The 23,147-nt window shown below is 55.9% G+C and overlaps 1 protein-coding gene across 4 annotated transcripts in view; it reads right to left on the reverse strand.

The window, feature by feature from the left end:
* PAX2 (paired box 2) overlaps positions 1–16,109 on the reverse strand; it is a 79,461-nt gene extending 63,352 nt beyond the window's left edge. For 3 of the 4 annotated variants that reach the window (XM_059052453.2, XM_059052452.2, XM_059052454.2), the window contains exons 1-3: positions 16,052–16,094; positions 12,338–12,506; positions 11,381–11,578 (exon numbers count right to left, since the gene is read on the reverse strand). In XM_059052453.2, the coding sequence (XP_058908436.1) occupies positions 11,381–11,578; positions 12,338–12,506; positions 16,052–16,094 (410 nt within the window). Of the gene's footprint in view, positions 1–11,380; positions 11,579–12,337; positions 12,507–16,051 lie in introns of all 4 variants that reach the window. The other variant, XM_059052455.2, reaches the window with a different exon arrangement.
* Positions 16,110–23,147: the final 7,038 nt, after the last annotated feature.

The following is a 23,147-nucleotide window of genomic DNA, read 5'->3' on the forward strand; positions in this document are numbered from 1 at the left end:
CCTTGACTGTCTACAGAACCCTACCCCATCAGATCACAGTGTGGAGGAGCTGACGGATCAGTCCCAGCACCTGGCACAGACAGCTCACATTGTGGTCAATCCACCTTCATACCCACATGGCCTTATCCACTCTCCAGATGCCTCACGCCTGTGTGCGTAGTATGTCTACGCTTTGTCAGTCCAAGCCGTAGATTTTGCAAAGCTTGGCATAAATATGGTTGTGCCTTTGTCCACGTACCCCTGTTTGTGATTTAGTGCTCTGCCTTTTATCATCTCTCCTACCTCCATTTTCTCTCCCTCTCTACTTTTTAATGCTATTTACAACTTCCCTAGCCATAGTGCAGCACAGCAATCTTTCAGTTCCTCTGCTGATAAACCCAAATGGTTTTTCTTGCCCAGGTTTTCTCTCCACTCAGCTTAATTTACGTTTTGGTAAATAGGAACTTTAGATTGTTCCATTCAATAGCATTTAGAGTTAGCACTTTTATCGGAGGGATCACGGCACTAAAGGACTCCCTGCAAGGGACATTTGTTTATTCTCATGAGCGATCAGCGCTCTCTACGTTCGAGAAGGCTGCGTGCGTGCGGGCGTGCATGCACGGCGTCCTCGGTTTGAGCATCTATGCTCCACTGCCCTGTGTCAATGCTGCTTGGCACTGGCAGGAAGAGCCCAGTGAAGCCATTATGTGGACAGCAGCCGACCCTCAAACTGCTGGAGATAAATCCAGGCCCTGGGTCCTCTGTGCTGATGACCACTCGGTTTTTTGAGGAGCAAGTCCACATAATGCCTGGCAGGGCTGCTTCTCCAAACTCTCCCTCCCACATCCACCCTTCTTCCCTGAACTGCAGGGGAGGCTTGTGATGACATCACTCACAAGCAAGGTCTGGGGTCCCTTCTCCTAGAGGTGGGAGTTGGAGGAGGAGGGAAGGAAGCCAGGACAATGCCTCTCTATTTCTGGGCCATCTATTGTCTCTTTCTACTTCTTTGCAATTCTTTCCACACCTTCTCCTCTATTTCTAACTCTATTTGACCTTGAACTCTGGCCTCTCCTTTCACACCAGAATGTGTCCCAAGGGGGACAGAACCTCCAAAGAAGCAGTTACCTGGCCTGACAGGCCTGGAGACCAGTAGCCAGGGGGCCAGCCCATCACTCCACTCCTGGAAATAAACCCCATTGTATTTGCATTTTAATTTTCCACATAAACAAAGGCCCAGAGTACTCGCTTGGGCAGCATCACTGGACGAATTTAATTAGAAATGAAAAGTTTATAGGGCCCTCTTTAATGCGATTAATGCTCAGTTAACATTTATCACATTTGTATGCTGGAATCGCCTTTTTAAAGCAGCCACTGGCCATGAAATGAATTTCTCTCAACTTTTTTTGTACCCAACTTGGGAGGTCATCTCCTGAGGAGTCTGCACTACCCTCCAAGCTGTCTTCCTGGGGCCTCTTCCCCCACCCTCACTTCCCTTTAACTTGGCTTTGAAGAGACAAATGTGTGCTGGGATGGGAGGTCAGAGGGTGTGAGAGTGAGGGCGAACGCGATTTCTAGGAGGGCTGTACCCTCTGCAAAGAGCTGAGTGGTCAGCCCAGCAGACTGGCTAAAGACTTCAGAGCCTCTTCCCTAAAGAAAAAAAAAAAAAAAGACACCCCTCCCCCCACCATCCCAACACACACAGCCAGTCCATTTCTGTGGCCAAAACCAGGCTTCAGCTGGGGCTGGTCGGTGTCAACCATAGCTGGCTCTTGCTTCTCACCTTCTGTCTTTGGCCATCTCTTTTTTTTTTTTTTGCGGTATGCGGGCCTCTCACTGTTGTGGCCTTTCCCGTTGCGGAGCACAGGCTCCCGACGTGCAGGCTCAGTGGTCATGGCTCACGGGCCCAGCCGCTCCGCGGCATGCGGTATCCCCCCAGATCAGGGCACGAACCCGAGTCCCCTGCATCGGCAGGCGGACTCTCAACCACTGCGCCACCAGGGAAGCCCGGCCATCTCTTTACTACCCTTTTTTCTCCCTCATTCTGGGCTCTCTTAGACTTTCCTTCCCAGGCCCGTGGTGACCAGGCAAAGGAGCCCAAGTCGCAAGTCTGGAGACACCTCCTTTTCTCTGGCTCTCCCAGTCCCAGCCCGTGGGAAGGCCGCCTGTCCCGGTGTCAGCTCCTCAGGGAAGCAGAGTGGAGTTGGGGGAACACAATACCTCTTTTGGTCCCTAGAGGAAGGATGGCCTTCCTTATCTTAAATTCTCTTCACTCTCCCTTAATTGGCCTCCTAACCCAAACCAGCTAACCTGAGTAATGATGAGGAGAAGAGAGAGAAAAGAAAGGATAAGGGATGTGGGGAGGGAGGGGAGGTATGCACTCTGCAGATGCTAAGAGGAGATACATAGCTTGACATTTGTCCCTACCTAAATGCACACTCCCTATGAGGACCTCAGCAGACACAAGCCAAGCAGCTGCTGCCAGTATTCCTAGCAGCATGTCACACACATGCACCACCCCGGCACTGCACACAGCTCTACACCCTCACCTCTAGCAGAGCAAGTGCACACGTGCCTGCACACAGACTAAACGAACTGGGACCCTCTGTGTACCTGACAGGACCCCCACTCATCCACCCATTGGAACACTGACCATCCATTCAACCCCAGGCTTTCCAGATAACATTTGCTAGCACCCCAAACAGGCGGGCCATCCCAATGATGGAAGAGGCTTTCATCCTGGGACCAAAAGATGCCTTCTGCCCTCTGAATGGCAAACTACCAGTTTGCCATTGTTCGTTGGACAAGACGGTCGACTTTTAAGAGCTCCCTGTAATGCCAGGGCCATTTAGACAGTTTCCTAGGGCCTGAATGCCGGGCTCAGCCAGATACCACGAGCCCACACACTCTTCCCCAAACAGAGCCACACGGAGGCTGCCAACACAGAGGCACCAACCCGTCTCGGTACCACACATAAGGGCCGGGCCCCATCTTGTCCTCTAGAATTAGAACAAACGGTCACAGGACAAAGGGCAGAATGAGGGCCTCCTGCCTGACCATCTCTGTGGCCTGTCAGGCTAGATGCTGTCCACGAGGCTCCTGGTCGCCTTTGGCTTCCTTCACCGGCCCAGCAAATACCCTGGGGCCACAAGGGAGCATGTGGACCAGGGGGAGCTGCCCCAGTGCTCACTCCCATATGTTCAAGCTCCAGGGTCCCTGCTGCTCTCCCTTCTCGCCCTCCTGCCCTCCCCAAGTCCTTCTATTTCCTGACCTGACTGTGCCTACAAAGTGGGTACAGTTCCTCTTGCAGCCTGCTGCCCTGTCTCACAGCCCTTTCTCCTCCTCCTGCCAGGAGCTGCCAGGAGCCACCCAGCACGTCCTCTGGCTTCCTCTGTTGCTGGATGGCTGCAGAGGGGGCTCGCTGCAGAGGAGTGCATGGCAGGCTGCAGGCAGGCAGAGGAGGAAGTGCAGAGCAAAGTGGCCAGAGGCTCCTGGGTGGAGGGGGCTCTAACCTGGAACACCCAGGAAGCGGGGCCCTTCCTCCCGTCCTCTTGGCCTCTCTCCCACTCTCTCTCTGCCAGGCACCAGTCTTGAGCTACTGCACTGCAGCAGCGCCACATCCACTGCCGGCCTGCCTTGCCGGCACGGTCACCCACAGGTGACCGTGGGCTCCAGGTTTTGCGACTTGACCTCCCATGCCACTCCCTTTGCTCTGCCACCTTTCTCCTCCCTGGCCGGCCTCCCCATTTCTCCTTAATAACCTTCCGAGAGGCAGCCCCACCAGCCTGCTGTACCGGCCGCCCAGAGCTCTGGCTCCCTGCAACCTTTTCACATGCTCCGCTCCCAGGCAAGCCCGTCCCAGCTCCCAGGACTCTGCCTTTCACCTCTCAGCCTCATCACCTCCTTCCTCACTCTTCTTCCTCTTCCTTCCTTTTGTCCTTCCCTTTCCATGTGCATCTCCCCCTCCCCTCCTCTAGCTGTGGGGAGTTACACCTCACCCCCACTTCCCTTCCTCAGGGGCTTCTGGACTCAGGGGCTCCGGAAATGTCACATCCCCTGTACCTGCACTGAGATTACTGCTCTGGTCTGAAGCAGAGAGATAAGTTATGGGCAGTTACACAGACCAGGGGCTGCAGACCGCTGGCCCATGAACTGAATCAGGCCTGTAGATGTGTTTTATTTCACCAGCACAGAGTTTTAAAAAACGAAATCTCAGTGCCTCTAGGCTGGGCCTGCGCACTCCTGCTCCTGTTTGTTCAGTTCTCACCACCTCTGTCTCAGCATCGTAGGTTCTCCTGCTAACCTTCCCCGCTGGGGTCCTGGAGGCCTTTGTGCTCACGACCCCCTGCAGCCACACGACAGCTCCACTAACACATTCTCACCAGTCTGGACTTTGGGGCACTACTTTCCTCCCCCTACAGCCTACAACAAACCCGAACATCTCTAGAATGCTAACGACTCTGCCTCTCTCTCTCTCACACGAAAAACACAAAATATCTTCTTATCATATTATCTCTCAAAAACTGAAAGGAAGAGTCCGGTTATTTTTGTGGTTGGTGAGGATGAGCTACAAGAGGAGCCTGGCTCCATGGCCTCTCCCGTCTCCCTCCTACATGACTTCCCCTCCTACCTGAGAGTTCCCAGGCCTACACAGGGCCTTGCTTCTTCTTTTCCAGTGCCAGGTCATCCTCTTCTGGTTTCCTACACCCTCAACAGCTCCCCTATGCCCAGCCCTCCCCAGGAGACCGCAGGCATCTGCCTCTGCCATCATGCTCTACTTGGTCTGGTGTCCAAGCCTTCTCTAGTTCCCAGTTATGTGTTCCTTGCACCCAGCTTCTTCCTTATTTCCCTGGCACCTGGATTACTGGGGAAGGATTTGGAGGCTGAGCCTGGGGCCTGGCCGTTGGGAGAGCTCTGACAGTGACCGTGTCCCAGTGCTGCTCACATGCCACCTGCTGGGGGACCCGCAGGTCCCTTGGTGGGCCACTGCACCGTAACTCTGCAGGAAGGGGGTGCACCAGGAAGGGCATCTTCCTGGCAGCATCGCTGCAGCAAAACCCCTCTAATTGGGGCCTAACTAGACTATGGAGTGTTACAGTGTAAGTAAAAATTGAAGAAAAATTTGGCCCCAATTTTCCCAAATTATGAAATGAGAAATCTTCAACCCAGCCCTATTATTGCTACCCAAGGACCCAATGACTGCCTCACGGATTGACCTGATGGTCCCAAGGACCAGGTGTCCAGCCTTTGTCTGTGACGGCAGGTCTTCCTCTTTTTCCTCCTCTTGGCCTCAGAGCCCATTTACCTAAGAGCAGACACAGGTAGGCACAAACACACACAAATCCACACACCCCGAAGATATCAATCTCTGTGCCCACAAACCATCATGAGTACATTCAAGCTGCACCTTTAGAGTACCAAAACAAACAACTTGCTCAACAGGAGAAAAACATTTCAGTGCAGTAGTTTAGTGGTCGACAGATAAACCCACGGCGATTTAATTTTCCACCCGTTTAATATCTTACTTGTTATTAGGGCATTGGTTGTGAGACACTGTTTCCCACTCCTCAGATTTATCAGGGCCCCTTCTCTCTTCTCTAGGCTCACCCACGTGGCTGGGTGAGCAGCACTGGGCATAGCTTCCCCTGCATGAATCTGAACTCTGAATGCAAGAAACTTGCCCTGCGAGAATCTGACCTGCGGTGGGGGGGGGGGGGGGGGGTGGCTGAGATGAAACAGCAGGGATTCAGAGAAGTGGCAGGCCACGTTCACACCCTTTACGGCATTCTTTTAAACAACAGGAAGTGAGAAAGGAATTCTTTCCAGCATACAGTTTCCTCTTAATATAAGAATTCCAACTCCAGGCAGCAACAAGGAAGGGCCAAGGACGGACCTGAACTTTTTCTTTTTCTTTTTTTTTTTTTTTTTTTTTTTGTGGTACGCGGGCCTCTCACTGTTGTGGCCTCTCCCGTTGCAGAGCACAGGCTCCGGACGCACAGGCTCAGCGGCCATGGCTCACGGGCACAGCCGCTCCGCGGCATGTGGGATCTTCCCGGACCGGGGCACGAGCCCGTGTCCCCTGCATCGGCAGGCGGATTCTCAACCACTGCGCCACCAGGGAAGCCCCGGACCTGAACTTTAGGAGGCAAAGTTGCAGAGTAGCTGGAGCTGAAGATCTAGGGAGCTGGGGGCAGAGAATGGAGCCTCTGGTTTAAGGCGCTCCTTTGTGGGCTCAGAGGGAGCCCCCTTTTCAGCATGCAGGCTCTGGTGTAGGGGGGTTTGGTTCATCTTCTGCACCAGTTACTACTGTTGCTATTCTTTCTATGGAAGCATAATATTCTTGTCCACACCATCATATATACAACCACACTGTCCCATGGGTACTGGAACAAGCCCACTTCCCAACTGCCCCCTACCACCCCAACTTCCAACGGTGTCTCTGGTCCCCTGGATCTACTTTGCATAATAATTCCCACCTTGTGCCAATATGCACACAAAGCCATTGCCCCATCTCCCCCTCTCCCCAATATTCTCTTCTCCAGGCACCCCGTTTCCCTTCTCTAGGGGCTGCTCCTGCCTGGCCCCATCTCCACTTGGTTAATTCCCCCCATGGCCCCTGTATTGAACTGTTGTGTTGTCCATTTCCCTGTGACAAGGGCTCTGGTTACAGAGTTATTGATTGGTTTTCATGCAGACAAATGGGCCCTTCCCGAGCTCCCATCGAAATCCCTGGCTGTATGGGCTGATTGTTGCCTCTCCGGGTGTAGGATTGCACTGGAGACCACCCTCCACGCAACCTCCTTTGCCCAGACTGTGGATGGTAATAAATGGAGGCAGCCTGAGCGATAATAAAAGCAATTGAGTAGGTTACCTGTGCAGATACAAGATTTATGCCTCTTCATATTTGATGTGATTGTTTTATTGAGTTCTCAGGATAGTTGGACACTATTTATTTATTTAGGGTTTTCCCCTCTCGTTTCCTCTTTGCATCACCCTCCAAAACCCACCTGGAGCTTTCGTTAGGAACAACCCCTCCTGCCTTCCTCTTTCCTAGAGTTGCCAGTGGAGGTAAGAACTCAGGGCAACCAGCCATTGCTCTCACCTGAAAGCCATTTTGTGGCCTGCCCGCCCACTCGGAACCTGCCCACAGGGAAACAGATCGATACAATTGCTGGCCAAGAAGTCTAAAATAACTAAGGGAACAAAACTGCCTTTTCAGGGGGACAACTCCAGCTCATTTTAAGAAATAAGAAGGCCAGCAGTCATGACTATTTCACACATTATTCTAACGACGGGCGGCCTCAGCAGCAGGAGATGCTCTCTGGGGAAGGACAGGTGAGCAAGGCTTTTCAGACAGAAACTGGCATGTCTGTCCACTATAGGTGGCCTGATCCAGTAGGCCCAGGGCCACAGAAAGCAAGTTCTCTCTCCTTACTTTTTTCCCCTTTCCTCTGTGGGGAGAAGTCTTCTTCTTAACCTACCAACTTGCCTTGGCTCTTTGCCACTGGACCAACAGCCCTGACCACCAAACAACTGCAAGGGTATGGAGATGGGCAGGCAATGCTGCCTCTCTGGCCCAGCTTTGTGCCAAGCCAGGTCCAAGAGTCAAATGTGCAATGTTCTAGAACCTGTGTCTGAGAAAGAGACACAGACCCCCGCCGTGAATATGTCTGCAGCATTCCCTTGGCTGGGATGAGTGGCTCCCAGCTTACTTGGAAAGGCCTTTGAATGAACAGCTAGGCCACTGTCACCCTAGTGCCAGATTTCCAATGAAGACCTGCAGATGATACAAGACAGAACTGTTTAACAGCCCTGGAGCTGGCGCCTTCTTGCAGCCAGTGCTGCCACTGCTAGGAGAGTAAATATGCTCACTTAGAGCCCAACAGGCTAAGACAGAGTGTGGGTAGCAGGTGACTGGGGGGAAATTGACTCTGGGAGGGTCCACTCCAAGGATCTAGGAGCTGAGAGCGCCTTGATCCCAAAGAGTATAGGGCAGGCTGAAACAGTTAAGAGAGCGAGGGCCTCCTTGTCAGCTCAGTCCAAGACAGTGCCCTCAGGGGATCTTCAAGTAACCATAGACTGTATCTGGAGTTTGCCCCTGTGCCTTCAAAGGAGCTATATTCCCTACCCAGAGCAACAGCCAATCCTGAAGACTCTGGCATATAATCAGGAAAATCCTTCCTGCCCAGCCAATTGCTCAGCAACGTAACTAGGTGGTTGTTTCCCTTTCAGCAGCTTGGATCTCCCTCCATCTCCTTCCCCCACCGGGCCATTTCCCACACCAGGTTCCAATCTCAAGTCACCTGTTTATAAACACTCGCCCTCTACAGCAGTGGTGTACAAGCTGAAGAGCTGGCAACTCCACACTCAGCGATCAGTAACCCAATATTGAGAGTCATTCAAATAAATTCCACATGCTAAGCAATCTAGTCAACCCTCCGGATTTTTGACGGTGGTCTCTGGGGGTGAGGGTGAGGTTGGGAGTCCTCTCTGACCTACTCCATTGGCTCAGAGAGGTATTTCTATGAGGATTTGCCAATGGAGAACGGGGTCTGGATGTCCAAGCCTTTATCGCGACAGGATCAGAAAAAGCCCAAACCATTTTTAAAGCATGAAAAGCAATTTAGTTTATAACCATAACAGTATATTTCAAGTGTGGCAACAGCATATTTTATGGGGAGGAGAAGATGAAAACCCTCATGATTTGGCTCAGGTGGATAAGCATGTGTGAATTTCCTTTCTTGCCAACGGCCAGCACGGGTACATCCTTACCGTGAGGGTTATAAAGTACCCAACACAAGTGGGCACCTCACCAACAGTAAAGCGCTAAACTCAAGAACCACCCGGTCCCCGATGCATCACACTTTCTACACAGAGGAAAATCTGTAGACTCTTTCTACAGCAAGTGAGGTTTCACAAAGTTCCTGGCATCAGCAGCGCCAGCAGAAATCCCGCTTTTAGCAGGTTTTAGGGTTGAAGCAGCGCATCTCAGATAAACCCTCCCTTTCAGAGCAAAGGACCTAGAGGGATGACATAAGGGCATGGGCCCAGATGCATCCCTCCAGTCCTGACTCGGCAGCACACTGGGAAGCCCCCAGAATTATTTCCAAAGTGTGAGTCACGGTAGGATTCTGTCCCAAAGCAAAATCAAGAATACCCTGACTGTGCCTTGTTGACAAAGCAAGCCAGGAAGCCTCGCTGCAGACCCAGGGCTGGCTGCCCATGCTGCCGGTGGCGTCCCCGTTCTTCTCCTCCCACTCCCTTGCCATCTCCAGCAACACCTGCCCACAGATGGCTATTTTCCCACACCCAAAGGTAGCCTCTGTGCCCCTCAGGTGATAGGGCTCTGTGTTGAGCAAATTCTGCTGCTGTCAGAGCTGTCAAGCTGAAGCCGTTCTTTCTCCCACTCTCATGCGACTAGCAGCTCACTCTTCTACTTTCTCCCAGTTCTGGTGAGCGCACCTCAAGGCCTCTGGAGCTTGATCCTGGGGTCACATGTCCCCTGCTCTCCGTGGCTTTTCAGGATGAGAGTATTCCCAAACTTTTGTATAAGCCAGGTTCCCAAAACATCTCGGCCAGTGAGGGGTACATGTTGGGGAGAAGGGGGCAGAAGGGGTGCTAGACAGGGTGCTAGGCAAGGGGTGCTGCCACCACACCTGCCTTGATTGCTCCAATCCTCCACACATCAAGAGAAGCACATTGCCTTAACCAAACATATCTTGGGTTCCTCCACCGGCTTGCAAATCCTATCACAACAACAAGATTTCTACCAAATGTTCTCCAGAACACCAGCACCCAGTCGCAGCAACATTGCTCCTCAGCAGGGCTGCTCTCCCCCCAAGGCCTCGGTTCCAACTCACTCCCAAGACCAGTAGCCAGCCTAGAGGCTGAGGGGAGACAATGCTTTGCCCCCTTCCCATCCCTCACCGCCACTCCTGCCCCAGCCCCAAAGCTTCCTCCTCTGGCTTTTAAATGCAAAAGACTCATTCCTCTCCCAAACCACCGGGAGAATTTCTCCAGCTCCTTTGGAAGGTATCTGAATGTCAAACCGCTGTGCTCTCAATACCTAGCTGAGCCAGGCCCAGGGAGCTGGGGAATTTTCGGAGGGTGTATAATTAGCTGATCAGTATTATGTTACCCTGTTCATAACTGAATAACCATTTTAATACAGATGGCACACACTGGGATAATTTCTGGGGTCGCCTCGCAGTACGTTACAGCACGAGTGTGGCAGAGGGCATCTTCTTTAGCCAAGGTACATTCTACCAGCTAATTTTACCTGCTGTTTTCAGGATGATTTGGGATAATTCCATTTCATTTGCAAAATATTAAAAAAAAAACAACCCTTGATACATGATGCCAGTTTCAGAAAAAGGCACCAGCTGAATTATTAGTTGTCCTGATAATGAGCCTATGAAGAGCGTAAAGAAAAACAAGGGTATGAAACCCTCAGCCTTCTTCTCATTTGGGGTGTTGCCCTACAATGCGCGGGGTGGGGGTAGAAAAGCTGGCCAAGGCTGTCTGGAATGTGCACAGGGTCTCCGCTGACATCAGGTTGTACAGTTCTGTGATGGGAAAGCCATCTTGGGTTCCCATGTCCAAGTGCTCTTGTTATGTGCCGTACCTGCCACAGGTGTACACTGGCCGGGGGCGGAGGGTACATACATGGAGTGTGCACGGGTCCCAGAGAGCACACTGGAGTGGCTCGGAGATTGGGAGACTATCTTGTGCTACTATATGTCCAGCTGAATCCAGCCTGAGTTGTCCCCCTGTGCCTGAGCGTGTCATCAGCGCAGGCTTAGGCCTGGACATAGGTACTCTAGGTGGTTGGAGGCATCTCCTAAGGTTCAGTCTCAGGGTCCAGAGTTCTCCCTCCTGACCTGGCATCCCACTCCTGGTCTAGCTCCTCTACTCCCTGCCAATGGCTGGCTGGTGGTTGGCGTTTGCTCTGCAGGCCTGGATACTGGTGGTAATAGGCCGGAAATTTGTGAGGAGCTGGCTAGCAAGGCCCGGGCTCCCGGGAGGCCAGCTTTGTGGGAGTCAGCAGGGATGGCGGGGGAGCCAGGACAGGCGGCTGCCCCTGCGGAAGGGAGCATGCCTTTAGAAAGGGAAGTCTGTTTGGAGGCGATGAATAGACACTGGTCATTTTAAAGGCTTCGGCTGTGGGCTGTGATTGTCTCTAGATACCGAGGCGCGTAATCTTGGAGTCTTAATTACCACAAACACTTGGATTCATTTCCAGGACGCCAGCGGGAGAAGCCTGGCAGGGAATACCCAGCCCTGAGCTGGAGACAGCCTTGTCTGTCTGTCTATCTCTCTGCCTCCCAGGTCCCCTCTCCCTGCCCAAAGGACCTGGGAGCTGGGAGCAGGAGCCCCACCCTGCAGCCCGGCGTGGATTGCTCACCTGTTGATGGAAGAGACGCTGGGCACTGTGTCGTTGTCACAGATGCCCTCTGCCAGGAGCCGGTCCCGGATCTCCCAGGCGAACATAGTCGGGTTCTGTCGCTTGTATTCAGCAATCTTGTCCACAACTTTGGGTGTTGCCACTTTGGGCTTGGAGCCGCCGATCACTCCGGGCTTGATGCTGCCGGTCTCATAGTACCTGCGCCGGGAAGACCGGCGTGGTCAGCGAGAAGCCGGTGGTGGCAGGGACAGGGGGCTGCAGGCGCCGGAGCCGCTGAGCCACTTTCCTGCCTGAGGCAGTGGCATGGAGGGAAAAGGCCCAGTGTGTCTGAACCGGCTTCCAGAGTCCACTTGGCTAGGGCAGGGACGCAGTGGAGGATGAGGGGAGGGACACCGGGGACGCTCCCTCCCTGGAGGTGGCCATACCAAAGGCTGCACGCACAGCAGCTGGAATCAATGCTCCTGGGAGTGGAAGCCCGGCCCCTCATTTGGGCAGAGCGGGAGGAACAGCACTTGGAGGCCTCCAGACCTTTCCCACAGAGAACAGGGACCCTATGGGAACCAGGACCAACCTTCTACCCGCCCCCGAGCTGATTTTTCTCTTCTCAGGAACCCATTTTTACCTTCCACCCTATTCCTCCAACCAAAGGGAGGAATGTGGCTCCAAAGGGATTAGCCATCCTTCCGTTTCTGAAGACTGGAATCGGGCTATCTCCCAGTGAGGACCCTGGAGTGGGGCAGGTGCTGCATGAGCCTGCTCCACCCTCGCTTCTGGGGCCACAGTCACCACCTGAGTGCCCTCTCCAAAAGGAGCAGCTCTCCAGATAGCCCCCAGTCAGGGACCTCCCTCTCCCACTGGCGACCTCGACTTTTAGCCAAGCCCTCGGCTGGAGACCCAGGGCTATCCAAACAGGGAAGGAGACAGGGCATCTCCCAGGGGCAGCTCCGAGGCCCTCACCTGCCCAGGATTTTGCTGACACAGCCGTGGCTGACCCGCAGCTGCCGGGAGATGTCGCAGGGCCGCACACCCTGGTGGGCCAGCTCCACGATGCGCTGCCTCACCACGTCGGGCAGGGGCCTGCCATTCACAAACACCCCCCCAAGCTGGTTCACACCCCCGTGCCCTGCTGGGGAGAGACAAGAAAAAAAAAACAACACCCCACACACAGCAGGGACCGGCCATTAGTCAGGGTCCGCGACCCAGGACGTGCAAAGGGAGCAGGCAGGGCGGAAGGGCATGTTCCCGGACTTGCGGGAGAACGAAGGCCGCCGACCACATTGCAGAGGATTAGGGACTGGAATCTGAGGAGGTGCAGAAACGCGGAAGCGCAGATGCTGGGCGGAGGGCTGGGCAAGAATGTGGCTCTAAGACCGGTGAGACGCCAGGGAGAAAGTGAGGGAAGGAACGGGGAAGAGGGACGAGAGGGGGAAAAAAGGGAAGAGGGGGAGAAAAACAGCACAGTGGGAATTAATGCCAGCAGGAAGGAATGTAGGGAAGAGAGGACAGGAAGGGCCGGGCGGAGGACGGAACCGAGCGCGGTGCGGAATCCCGCCTGAGCCGCAGGCAAGAGGGAGTTGTAGGAGCCCGCTTGGAGGCGGATGATTCTGGGGTGTTTGGGCCCGGTAGACTCTGTACATAAGGACTCCAAGCACAGAGAGGGCCTAAGTCCCTGACATCGCCCCTTTTGCTCCCTACCGCTTTCCTCGTATTTATTTTTAATTGGAGTTAGAGTTTTCCTGCCTCTTTCCCTGTGTTTTTGTTTTGTTTTGTTTTCTGATGGGGAGCTTTTCTTTCCTTTGTGTTTTCTACCTTTAGATATTTGGGGAGCCATATTTCCCCTTCGACTCTGTAGTGTTTAAAGTTCAAAGAAAGCCAAGTGGAGGAGGGAAGGCTGAAGAGGCAGGGACCCAGAATCTGCTGTGCTCGGAGATGGGGAGGCAGTGGAGAGCGGCAAGGTGCCGGCGTAGCAGCCACAGAACGCAGCCTGCTTGGGTTCGTCTGCCTGCCGCTCTGCGCTAGGCTTGGGGCCCACGGCCTCGCTCAGGACGCACGGCACAGGTCGCCCAGGCGGGCTGAAGGCGCACGGGGCACCCTGTGCCGCCAGCCCGAGCCAGCTCGTGTCCATCTGACCTTTTAGACCTCCGCAGCCACTCAGGAAACCGGGCAGCAACGGCGTTTGCTCTCCTGGGCAAGAGGAGGGTGCTGGGTCTCCAACCTGACTCCAGCGCAGGCTCCCAACCTCGGACCCGAGGTGGTCGCCGGATGCCAGGCCTGAGGACGCTGCCTGGCGCCCCATTCTCCCTGGCTGACAACAGTCTAGAAATCCTGCACCCAAAGCCCTCAACCCGCAGCCGCAGTTACTGAGCAATCCAACCGCAGAGAGTTCTAGCGGCAGAGTCCGACCTGACCGGGCCAGCAACCTGCAGTCCCTGTCCTGCTAGCCTCAGGCGACTTTCGGAGAAAGCGGGGACATCTGCACCCGACTCGCTTCTCTCCCGTTCCCTTCTGGGGGACCGAGAATAGGGGCCGGCGAAACCCCTGGGGAGAGGCCTCTGATCTAGAGGCTGGGGGAGGCCGGAGCCTCTTATTCTACCCCTCATCCATGCTAGGCTCCCTACCTCTAGCCCCGCTCCTCACCCCTCCCCTCCCTCCAAACCCGACCATCAATAATTTAGGCCCCGGGAGAACTCGCGTTACCGGTATGAAAAGGCGGCAGCTGCGGGCAGATTAAAGATGAATAATTCAGCCTCCCCGGGCTCCGGGCCCGGCCCCTCGACCCCAATCTAAGGGGTGGGTAAGGGAAGGGGGCACGGCGGGAGTCCAGGGCTGGGGCCGAGAACCTGCGCTGAGTCGGGCCTGGAGTGCGCCACTGCCGCCGGCGCCTTCTCGGGCTGCCGCTGCTGGCCGGCCAGCCTGCCCGCGCGCGGTCTCTCCCTTCCTCCGACCACCTTCGGCTCGCCTAGCTACCCTTTCGGTTTCAAAGTGGCACCCAGTGGGCGGCCAGGACTCGGCAGATCCCCCGCGGAATCAGTAAGAGAGGAGAGGCAGCGGGGCCAGGAGGCCGGCGGGCTGGGCGAAGACGGCGTGGTACCCCGTTCCACTCCCTCCGAAAAGGAGTCAGGATTTCAGGCTTGGCTCCCAGAAACCCGCGGCAGCCGGAGGCCCCTGGCTAGGATTTCCTGTGCTTGGAAATTATTTAGGGAAATATATTTTGTCACAGGAGTATTTTTTAAAGCTCCCATATATATATATATATATATATATATATATATATATATATATATATATATATATGCTAAGTATATGCTTAGAGAAAAATACAGCTCTCCCTCCTAGGCTCTCTTGTCCGAAGCACAGATCCAAGCCAGGTCTAAAAAGTTTCCCTGTGAAAAGTTACAAATCATCCTTGATTATTAACCTACAGAGAAGGGAAAGTTTTCTATTTAGAATCTATTTATCTTTAAAAAAAATGAAGGCGGCAAAACAAAACAAACAAAAAATACCTCTGAATTGTTTTCAAGCTAAAGACATATGACAAGAATTAGATAAATTCAAATTTCATTAAAATAATTCTCTTTTCCTAGTTTTAAATTTCTTTTCTCCCCTTCTCCTTTTTCCTGTAACATTTTTTTTTCTGTTTTCATGCTCTTTTTTCCTCCCCCTTGTTTTGATTTCTCTCTCCTTTCTCCCCAGCTTTGGCAATTGCCTTCCTTTTGTTCTTCCCCCCTCCTTTTCTCCCTCTTTTCCTATCGCCTGGCCAGGTTACTGGTTGGACCATCCTTACCAGGGAATGGGAGCCCAGCAAGGAGCCTCCAGAACTAGAAGATGAGTTTTGCTCTACCCAGGGATCGCCTGGAAGGCTATTCTACGTGATCTCTCACAGACTTCGATTTCTCCTTGGAATCCCTCTTTGTTTTTAGAGCATCTCCCAGCGATAGGCAGAGAAAGATGACCACCATGTCCTGCCAATCTCAGACTCCCAACTCCAGGACAAGAGGGGAAGGAGTAAGATGGAAGGTAGGAAAAAAAAAGAAGAGGAAGGAAGTATTTCAAACAAGCTCACAAGTAGCCTTGGCTGGGCTGGCAGGGCCAGGAGGTGCTGGGAGCTGAGGGTAAGAAGGGGGCACCCCACCCCCACACTCTTCAGCCTGATTGTCCTGACACTGAGGCTGCCCTTGCTGGGAGTCTCCTCCGGGACCACCACACTCTAAGTTCCAGAAAGGTAGAGATGAGTGAAGGGAGGAGGGGGAGGCAGAGAGAGAGAAAGAGAGAAGATAAAGAAAATACAACACAACACAAAACCCTGAAAACTGCCTGTCCATTAGTCCCCCAGCTCCAGTCAAGAGGGTGGCTAGGGAGTAGAGTGGTTGGAGCCAGGGTCAGGGGCTGTGGATCCACTACCTAAGAAAAAGCAGGTGGAAGGAAGGAGGGTGATGGGCATCAGGGAGGTAGGAAGGCAGGTAGAAGAAGTATGAGTGACAAGGCAGAAGGGAGAGAAACTGGGGCTTTAGAAACACCGGGAAATGAGGAAGAACGAAAGGGGTGACCAGGAGAAGCCAGGGTGGCCTCCAAGATGGGACCTGAGCGCGTGGGGAGCCAGGGCCGCGCCAGGACCGGACAGGGTGGGACGGGGAGCCCGAGCTGGGGCAGGAGCCGGGCGCCGGTACTCACGGTGCATCGCGGAGAAGGGGTCTGCTTTGCAGTGCATATCCATGGGGAGACAGAGGAGCGGGAGCAGCGCGGCCGCCGCCGCCGTGTCGCCTCTCAAACTCAACTTCAGGACTTGAGGAAAAAAGGGAGGGACGGTGTGTGTGGGGGGGTGCGGGTGAGCGGGCTCCCGGCTGCGGAGGAGCGCTCGGGGGCGGGGGGCGCCGCGCTGCGCTCCCCGCGGGGACTCCTCCCGGGCCTGCCGGAGCTTGCAACCGCAGCGCCCGGAACTTCCCACCGTCGGGGCACGGGGCTGGGCGGTCAGCAGAACGGCCTCGGGGCGGCAGGCCGGGCCGGGGGGACCTGGGGGCGCATGGCGCGCGCGGCAGCTGCAGCCAGGGCTGAGGCTGGGCGGCGGAGACGGCTCGCTCAGCTCCCCTGGAACCCGTTCATCCAGAGGCGGCAGTCGGAGTAGCCGAGGAGCAGGGGCAGCCCGAGGGCGCCGGGCGGGGAGCCGGGCCGCTCCAAGTGCCGGTGAGTTGGCGAAGTTGGCAAAGAAGTAGCAATCCTCGGGATGTCCGAGCGGGCGCCTTCGGGAGGGGAGAGCGCGAGCCGGGCCCCCGCCCCCGGAAAAGGCTGGCGCGCTCCGCCGCGACTGAAGGGCCGGGAGGGAGGGAAGAAGGGAGGGAGCCGAGGGACGCCGGCAGCACTGGACTGGCCCCAGGTGGGTTGCGTTTGCGAGAAGACTCGGCCGGAGACTGGAGCCTCGGCTCCCGGTGTGTGTCTCTCTAAAAGCTGCAAAGCCCCCTCCAGACCCCCTCCCTCTCCCCGCGCTGGGAGATGGATGACTTGTCAGACAAAGGCAATAGATTCCACCACTCTGTGATTCGCCAGCGCCGGAGCCCCGAGCTTCGGCGAGGAGGGCCCCGCGCCTGTCACTCCGGTGCCGGCGAGGGGAGGGCAGGGGAGGGGGAAACGGGAGGGAGGGAGAGAAGGAGGGAGGGAGGAGCGGGTGAAGGGGGAGGGGGGAGGGAGGGGGAGGGGGAGGGAGAGGGAGGGGAGGGGAGCAGGCCAGGGGGAGGGGGGAGGGGAGCCTGGGATTAAAACTACATTGAGAAACGAAACTCGCCGATAAGATAAACGTTAGATAAGGATAAAGAGCGGCCAGTCTAATGAATATTCAGGCAACGACAGAGGGTCGCAGAACGCGCCACGCTCGGAAGCCGGCTCGAAGTCCCAACTCACCCAGCCCTGCCATCCACTGGCCAGTGCCCGCATGAGCCACGGGGCCCCGAGCTCGGTCCGCAACCCTACTCCTATCTCCCCTACTCTCAGCTCCCAGTTCCCTTCCGTTCCTCCTGATTCTTCCTTCCTCTCTCTGGTCCTTCCCTTTCGCCTGTCCCTCCTGAGGTAACTCCCCACCCACATACCCCCCAATTCTCATTCCGGGGCAAAGTGTCCAGCAGTTTTTCCTCTCTCGTCCCACGCACGGCTGCGCACAGGGCTTCCGTTGTCCCCTTGCCTAACGGGGTCTGGACAGCCCAGAACGCTCGGTTTAGAATCGAACTGGAGACCTCCGGCGGGGACCCACCTGCCTCAGTGGGACCCAACGGACCGTGCGAGAGCCCGGGGACTTGGCTCCTGGACCCTCGGGTGGCCGGGGAGGGGGCTTGGGGAGACAGTGCAGAACGACTGGTCGCGGACGGCTGAGGACGCGGGAGACCGAGGCTCGGCTCGCTCTCCCCGGCTGGGGAGAAGAGGCTGCGACCGAGGCTGAGCGCCGCCCGCTGCCAGCTCGGTGGATCCAGAGCAAGCGCAGGAGGCGCAGCGCGCTCGGCCCGGACCCGCTCCTGCCGGAGCAGCTGGTCCAGCCTCCGCAGCCCTCCTCCGCACTCGCTCCCTCGCTCGCTCAGGTCCGCTCGCACGCACCAGGAAGGAGAAGCCCTTTGTCTCCTAACTGGTTAAGTACAGAATATCCGGGAGATCTTTATGAAATATTTTCCCTCGTCTCATAAATCATCTTGGCACTTCAGCTGATGTTTTAACTCTCCCTCTTTCGCTCCCCCTCCCCTTTCTGGGTCTGCGAAAGGGCGGCTCAGGGAAGCCGGCGCTGCGCTCTTGCAGCCGGTACTCGAGGCGACTCTAGCCCCTGCATGCCGACCCTGGCGCCCGCAGAAGCGCCGCGCACTCGCGCCGCTGTCCCTCTGGCCGGCGCCCAGGCGGCAGCTAGGTTGGGGGCCGAACCCGCCCAACTCAGGCAGGAGGAAACTCCTACAGGGCCTACAGGGCCTCTGGGTTTTCAGAGCTCCCTTCATCCTCGGGCGGGGTTCGGGCCAGGTTCAGCCCGACTGGGTTCCGAGCTTCCCACTCTTTAGGAGGCCGGATCCGCTGGGATCCTGTCATTTGCTCTCCTTCCTGGATCCTCCGGAGCCCAATCCGCTTAATCCACCTGCGAAGTAACTTCTGGGAGGAAAAATCCCCTCCCCCCCTGCCCCCTCCCTCCCAGCCCTCACCCCCACTTCCTTTGGGCGGCCAAGCTGGTTCCCTCGGGCTAGAGGTGGAAGGCGTAGGGTCCAGCCCCAAAGGTCAGTCTCTTCCTCTCGAGACCTGCAGATGGCGCTCCCGGGTTTGCTTTGGCCTCACAACCCCACGAACACGCACTAACTTGGTGTGGGGAGCGAAAAAGGAAAACAGTTCCGGGCAGCCTAAAGGAAAAGGCTCCCGGGCCTGGGAGCAAAGGGCTCTCAGGTGTTATTAGCTGGTACAGCTTTGGGCTTCTTTCAGGGAGGTAATTAACCCAGAATTGGGATGAGGGGGCCACATCGAGGAAGGGTCCTTACTGAGAGGAGCTCAGAACCGAAGGATCCCTTTGCCCCAGGTCTCCCTATGTTGGTCTAGGAAGTTGTCTTAGGGAGTCTGAACTCTTGGAAAAACTGGACTGTGGGCAGGACCCCCTCTCCACACACAGACTCAGATTTTTCTAGAATCAGCTAGACATGTCCCTAGGTTACACATACTACGAAGAAGTGTGGGTGCAGACAACAGGCATTTTTTACATACTAAGCAAGAGGGATTTTCATGTTTTGTAAAGAAGAGGACTTAGTGCACAAAGTGTGCTGGAAGTTGCACTCACACACCTATACTACACATGTACCCCCTGAGGAGTGAAGACACTTCTATGATAGTCCAATTCCCAGGTAGCCCCTGAGATTCCAGAACCCCACTCCCGCTGCTCCTGGGGCACTTTCCTCAGCACTGCATTAGCTGGACATCCAGCCTCCCACAAAGCCAGCCCCTGGCAGCTTCCTCCTTGGCTCCAGCCTGTTCAAGTGTCTAGAAAATTAAAGAGCAATACTCCCCGATGATTAGAAACCCTTTAAGCCAAGACTCAGCCTTCTCCCAGGGCTCCAGGCTGAAGGGCTGGCCTACAGATTTCTCTCCAGAGGTGCTTGCCTCTCCCTCTGATGCTCCCTTTCCTGTTCTTCCCTTTTTTCTCCTATAGTCTTAGTAGAGGAGAAAAAAGCCAGAAAGGAAAAAAGGAAAGAAGAAAGAAGAGGAAGGAGGAAAAGAAAGAGAAAGAAAGAAAACAACCCAACCCCAAACACAACCCGGGCTCCGACCTGTCAGGGTTGGTTGCTTTTCCCGTCTGCCTCTAAATGAACCTTTTCTCTCTGGTGTTTTCAAAGCAGCCCTTCCACCCCCCAACCTAGGGGCATTTACACTTCAAACAAGGCGCCCGCCTCGCTGCGGAAATTTAAAGGCAAATAAACTTTTGGGGAGTTGCTCTGATACCCATCTCGGGATTTGCTTCATTAGCCGCCGCTGTGCATCTGATCTGCCCAATAAATCTTCCTTGTGGATCTCCGCTCCTTCACCTTCTCCGCTCCCTTCCCTGCCAGGCTTGCCTGGCGCCGGGCACCCCCGCCCTTGCCTCCTTCCTCTCTGATGAGCTCCGGCCGCCAGGCTCTCCAGTTGTCTCCCCGTCTGCTTGTCGGGTGTAGGTGTCCGGGAGGCCTTGGTCGCCATTGAGCTTCTCTCTCCTCCCCAACAGTATACACACGCAAAGGCACCCCAAGCCAAGCCAAGAGCAACTAGCACCCTGAGCTCCCAAATGCATTTCTGGGCAGACTGTGCATGAAGTGCTTCCGTAAACCCTTTCTGGTGCCCCCAATCGCACCCTCTTCCTGCCCGGCCCTTCTGCTCCTTTTCCGTTTCCCCATTCCCTGGCCCAGTGCTTTCTACCCTGGCGAGGAAAAGCTGAGGCTTGGCTGCCTACCCTCGGCAGGCAGGGCCCTGACCTGGGGCCCCAGGCGCCTGACCTGGAGCAGTTGAGGAAGGCGGCTGGGCCGAGAGGGGGCGGGGAAGGGGGGCGCCTGGTGGGGGCCCGGGGAGCATCCCAGCCAAGTCCCTCCCTGGTGGCCTGGGCCAGCCTTCCTCCTTCCACTCCTTCCACCTCCCGGGGCGCCGCAAGGGGAGCCAGGGCCGGGGCTCTGAGGGAGGGGATTAGAAATTCCGAAATTAAATGTATCTCCCTAGGAAACGCTCCCCACAGCGCGGACCAAATTAAACGCATTAAAGTTCAGGGCGGGGAAAGCTGTTTAGAACCAAGGGGGGAAAAACAAGTCCAAAGGGAAAAGCAGAAACGGAGAAAGGAGGAGCGGAGGGTAGAGCAGAGCAGCAGCTCCACGGCCAAGCTTTTCTGCAGAATTATTCCCAGTTTTGGAAGTCACCACCACCAGAAAAAAAGAAAAAGAAAAAAAAGTTTGTCTGACAATCCAAGTCCGGGACAGCTGCGGCCCACTCGCCCCAGGGTCCCGGCGTGCACCCCGGGGCGCATTCTCTCGGCGACCAGGGCCCAAGCAGCCGGCGCACGCACGCTGGCCCCTCTCCAGCTCGCCCTGACCGGCTCCAGCCTGGCCGGCCCTTTCCCCTCCTCCTCCCCATTCTCTCCCCGCCCCTCCCCCTTCCTAGCCCTCTGGTCACGTTGGAGGATGGTTTTTTTTTTTTTTGGAAGAGCTTCTGGTACAATATGGAGCACCATGGGCTGCAATTTCACACTCCACGGCACATTCCCCCTAAAGCTACTTTCTTTTTTTCATCTAAGACCCCCTAATTTCTGCTTCCTCGCTCCCTCCCTCCCTCGCTCCCTCCCGCTCTCACTCTTCTTTTCCCGCTTTTGTTCCCAATATTTGGGCTCCCTGCGTGAAGCCCGGGGGGCCTAACTCCCGGCTGGCCCCGCCCGCTCTGTCTGTTGGTCCTGAGGAGGCCGGGCGCACGTGCTGCGCCTTCATCTTCCCCTGCCCCTCCTCCTTTAACCCGGCTTCTCCTCACATGAGGTCCTAGCAACCTGCCGGCCCTTCACAGCTCCTTTGAGGGGAAACGACAATGCAAGCCACTTGGCCACCAAAGCGGCCTCTTAGCCGCACGGGCCTGCCAGGTGGCTGCCACCGGTGGGCCACCCGACTGGGGAGTAGAAAAACATGGTCAAGCCAGGAGAAACTGGGCCAGCAATCTATAGGGTAGGAGTGGAGGGCTCTGTCCAACAGAGAAAAAGCTAGAAGGAGGTGAGGGGGGCGCAAGAGGCCCGGTGAGGCTCTGGTACTCCTGGACACAGCCTCCACCCACGCACACTTATGGACCTCTGAACAGCTAAAGGGGCCACTCACTCCAAAGCCCAGGGAAGGAGAAATAGCCCTCACACGCACAGTCCCTTTGCCTCTTTGAGCTTCAATTTCCTTACCTGTAAAATAGTGATAATTACACCTGTCTTGCCTCTCCGTGGAGCTAGCCAATAGGAAAGCATTTAAAAAACCAAACATTTCTGTGGTAGGTAAAGGAATAAGTGCCTAACTTTCTGAACCCTAACCGTCCACAAAGAGGGAAAGGAGGGATTTGGGCACTTAGGCGGGGCAGGGGGTGGTTTTTTCCATCCAACTTCTACCCTATAAAGGTAACCAGAGGATTCCTCGCTGCCTTCCTTTCTGTGTTCCTCCCTTTCAGACTTCTTTTCTTTCCCTTGACGATACCACACCCTGTCCGTGTTCATCACTCTGCTCTCTGTCTCTTTCCTGACACTCTTCCACTCCCACTTCTTGCACCCCTCATCCCACTGCACCACCGCAACTGCTAGAGAATCGGTTAAATACCAACCCGCCCCCTGCGACACCCGGGTTAATTGTGGCCTCAGGCGCGGTCGCCTTTGGGCCAGTAGGCCAAAACCGTTGGGAGGAGCTGGCCCGTTGGTGGAGACTTGGGGAAGGAAATCCCGTCCAGTTCGGTTCCAAACAAAGAAAGTTGGTCCTCCCAGGGCCTGCAGTCGGTCCTCCCAGGGCCTGCAGTCGGTCCTCCCAGGGCCTGCAGTCGGTCCTCCCAGGACCTGCAGTCAACCTGCCAAAGCCAGAGCGCAGATGAGACGGTGGGGAGAGGCCTGACCGAGGGGAGGTGTGGAAGAGGGGAGAGAGGAGGAAAAGAAAGGGATGCGAAAGGCGCTGCGGGACCGGAGAAGGCACTTGTCTCTGGAAGGACCGAAGAGGCTGGTTTAGGCCAAGCCGAGGTCCCCACCTGGCTAACTGCGCCCTCCCTTCCTCCCCAAGGGTGAGAGAGTCCCAGTGAGGCTGAGGGTCCGTGCGAGTAATGATTAACTCTGTTAGCCAGGCCCTGAGCCCTAAGCCTGACCTGGCCGGTGAAGGGAGACAGTGCCGGCGGGCCTCCAACGTCCCCAGCGCTACCCTCCACCGCCACGGCGAAGAAGGGGGCTACGGAGGAAGGGGGCAGACGGTAGCATGGGGCAGCCGAAACGGAACGGAGTGCAGGGCAGGGGGAGCGCAACTTCAGATGCTGGGCAGACCAGGGGAAGCGAAATAGCCACCGCCACTGTACGAGGAAAGGAAAGGGCCAAACGCGGGAGAGGGCGCGCGGCTCTGCGTCGCTGAGGAATAGTTGTAGGGGGCGGTCTGAGTTTTCCCGGAGTTGCGAGCGAGCACCAAATCGACTCTCTCGGATCCGTCCGCGGCGCGCCCGCCCTCCCTGCCTCCTCTCCCAGCTGCTGTGCGGACGTGAGGAGCAGGCGGAGAACGCGCCAGAGCCGGGAGCGGGTAAGGAAGGCAGGGGGAGCCCCGTC

Source organism: Kogia breviceps, chromosome 2 (genome assembly GCF_026419965.1).
Source record: "Kogia breviceps isolate mKogBre1 chromosome 2, mKogBre1 haplotype 1, whole genome shotgun sequence".
Lineage (NCBI taxonomy): Eukaryota > Metazoa > Chordata > Mammalia > Artiodactyla > Physeteridae > Kogia > Kogia breviceps.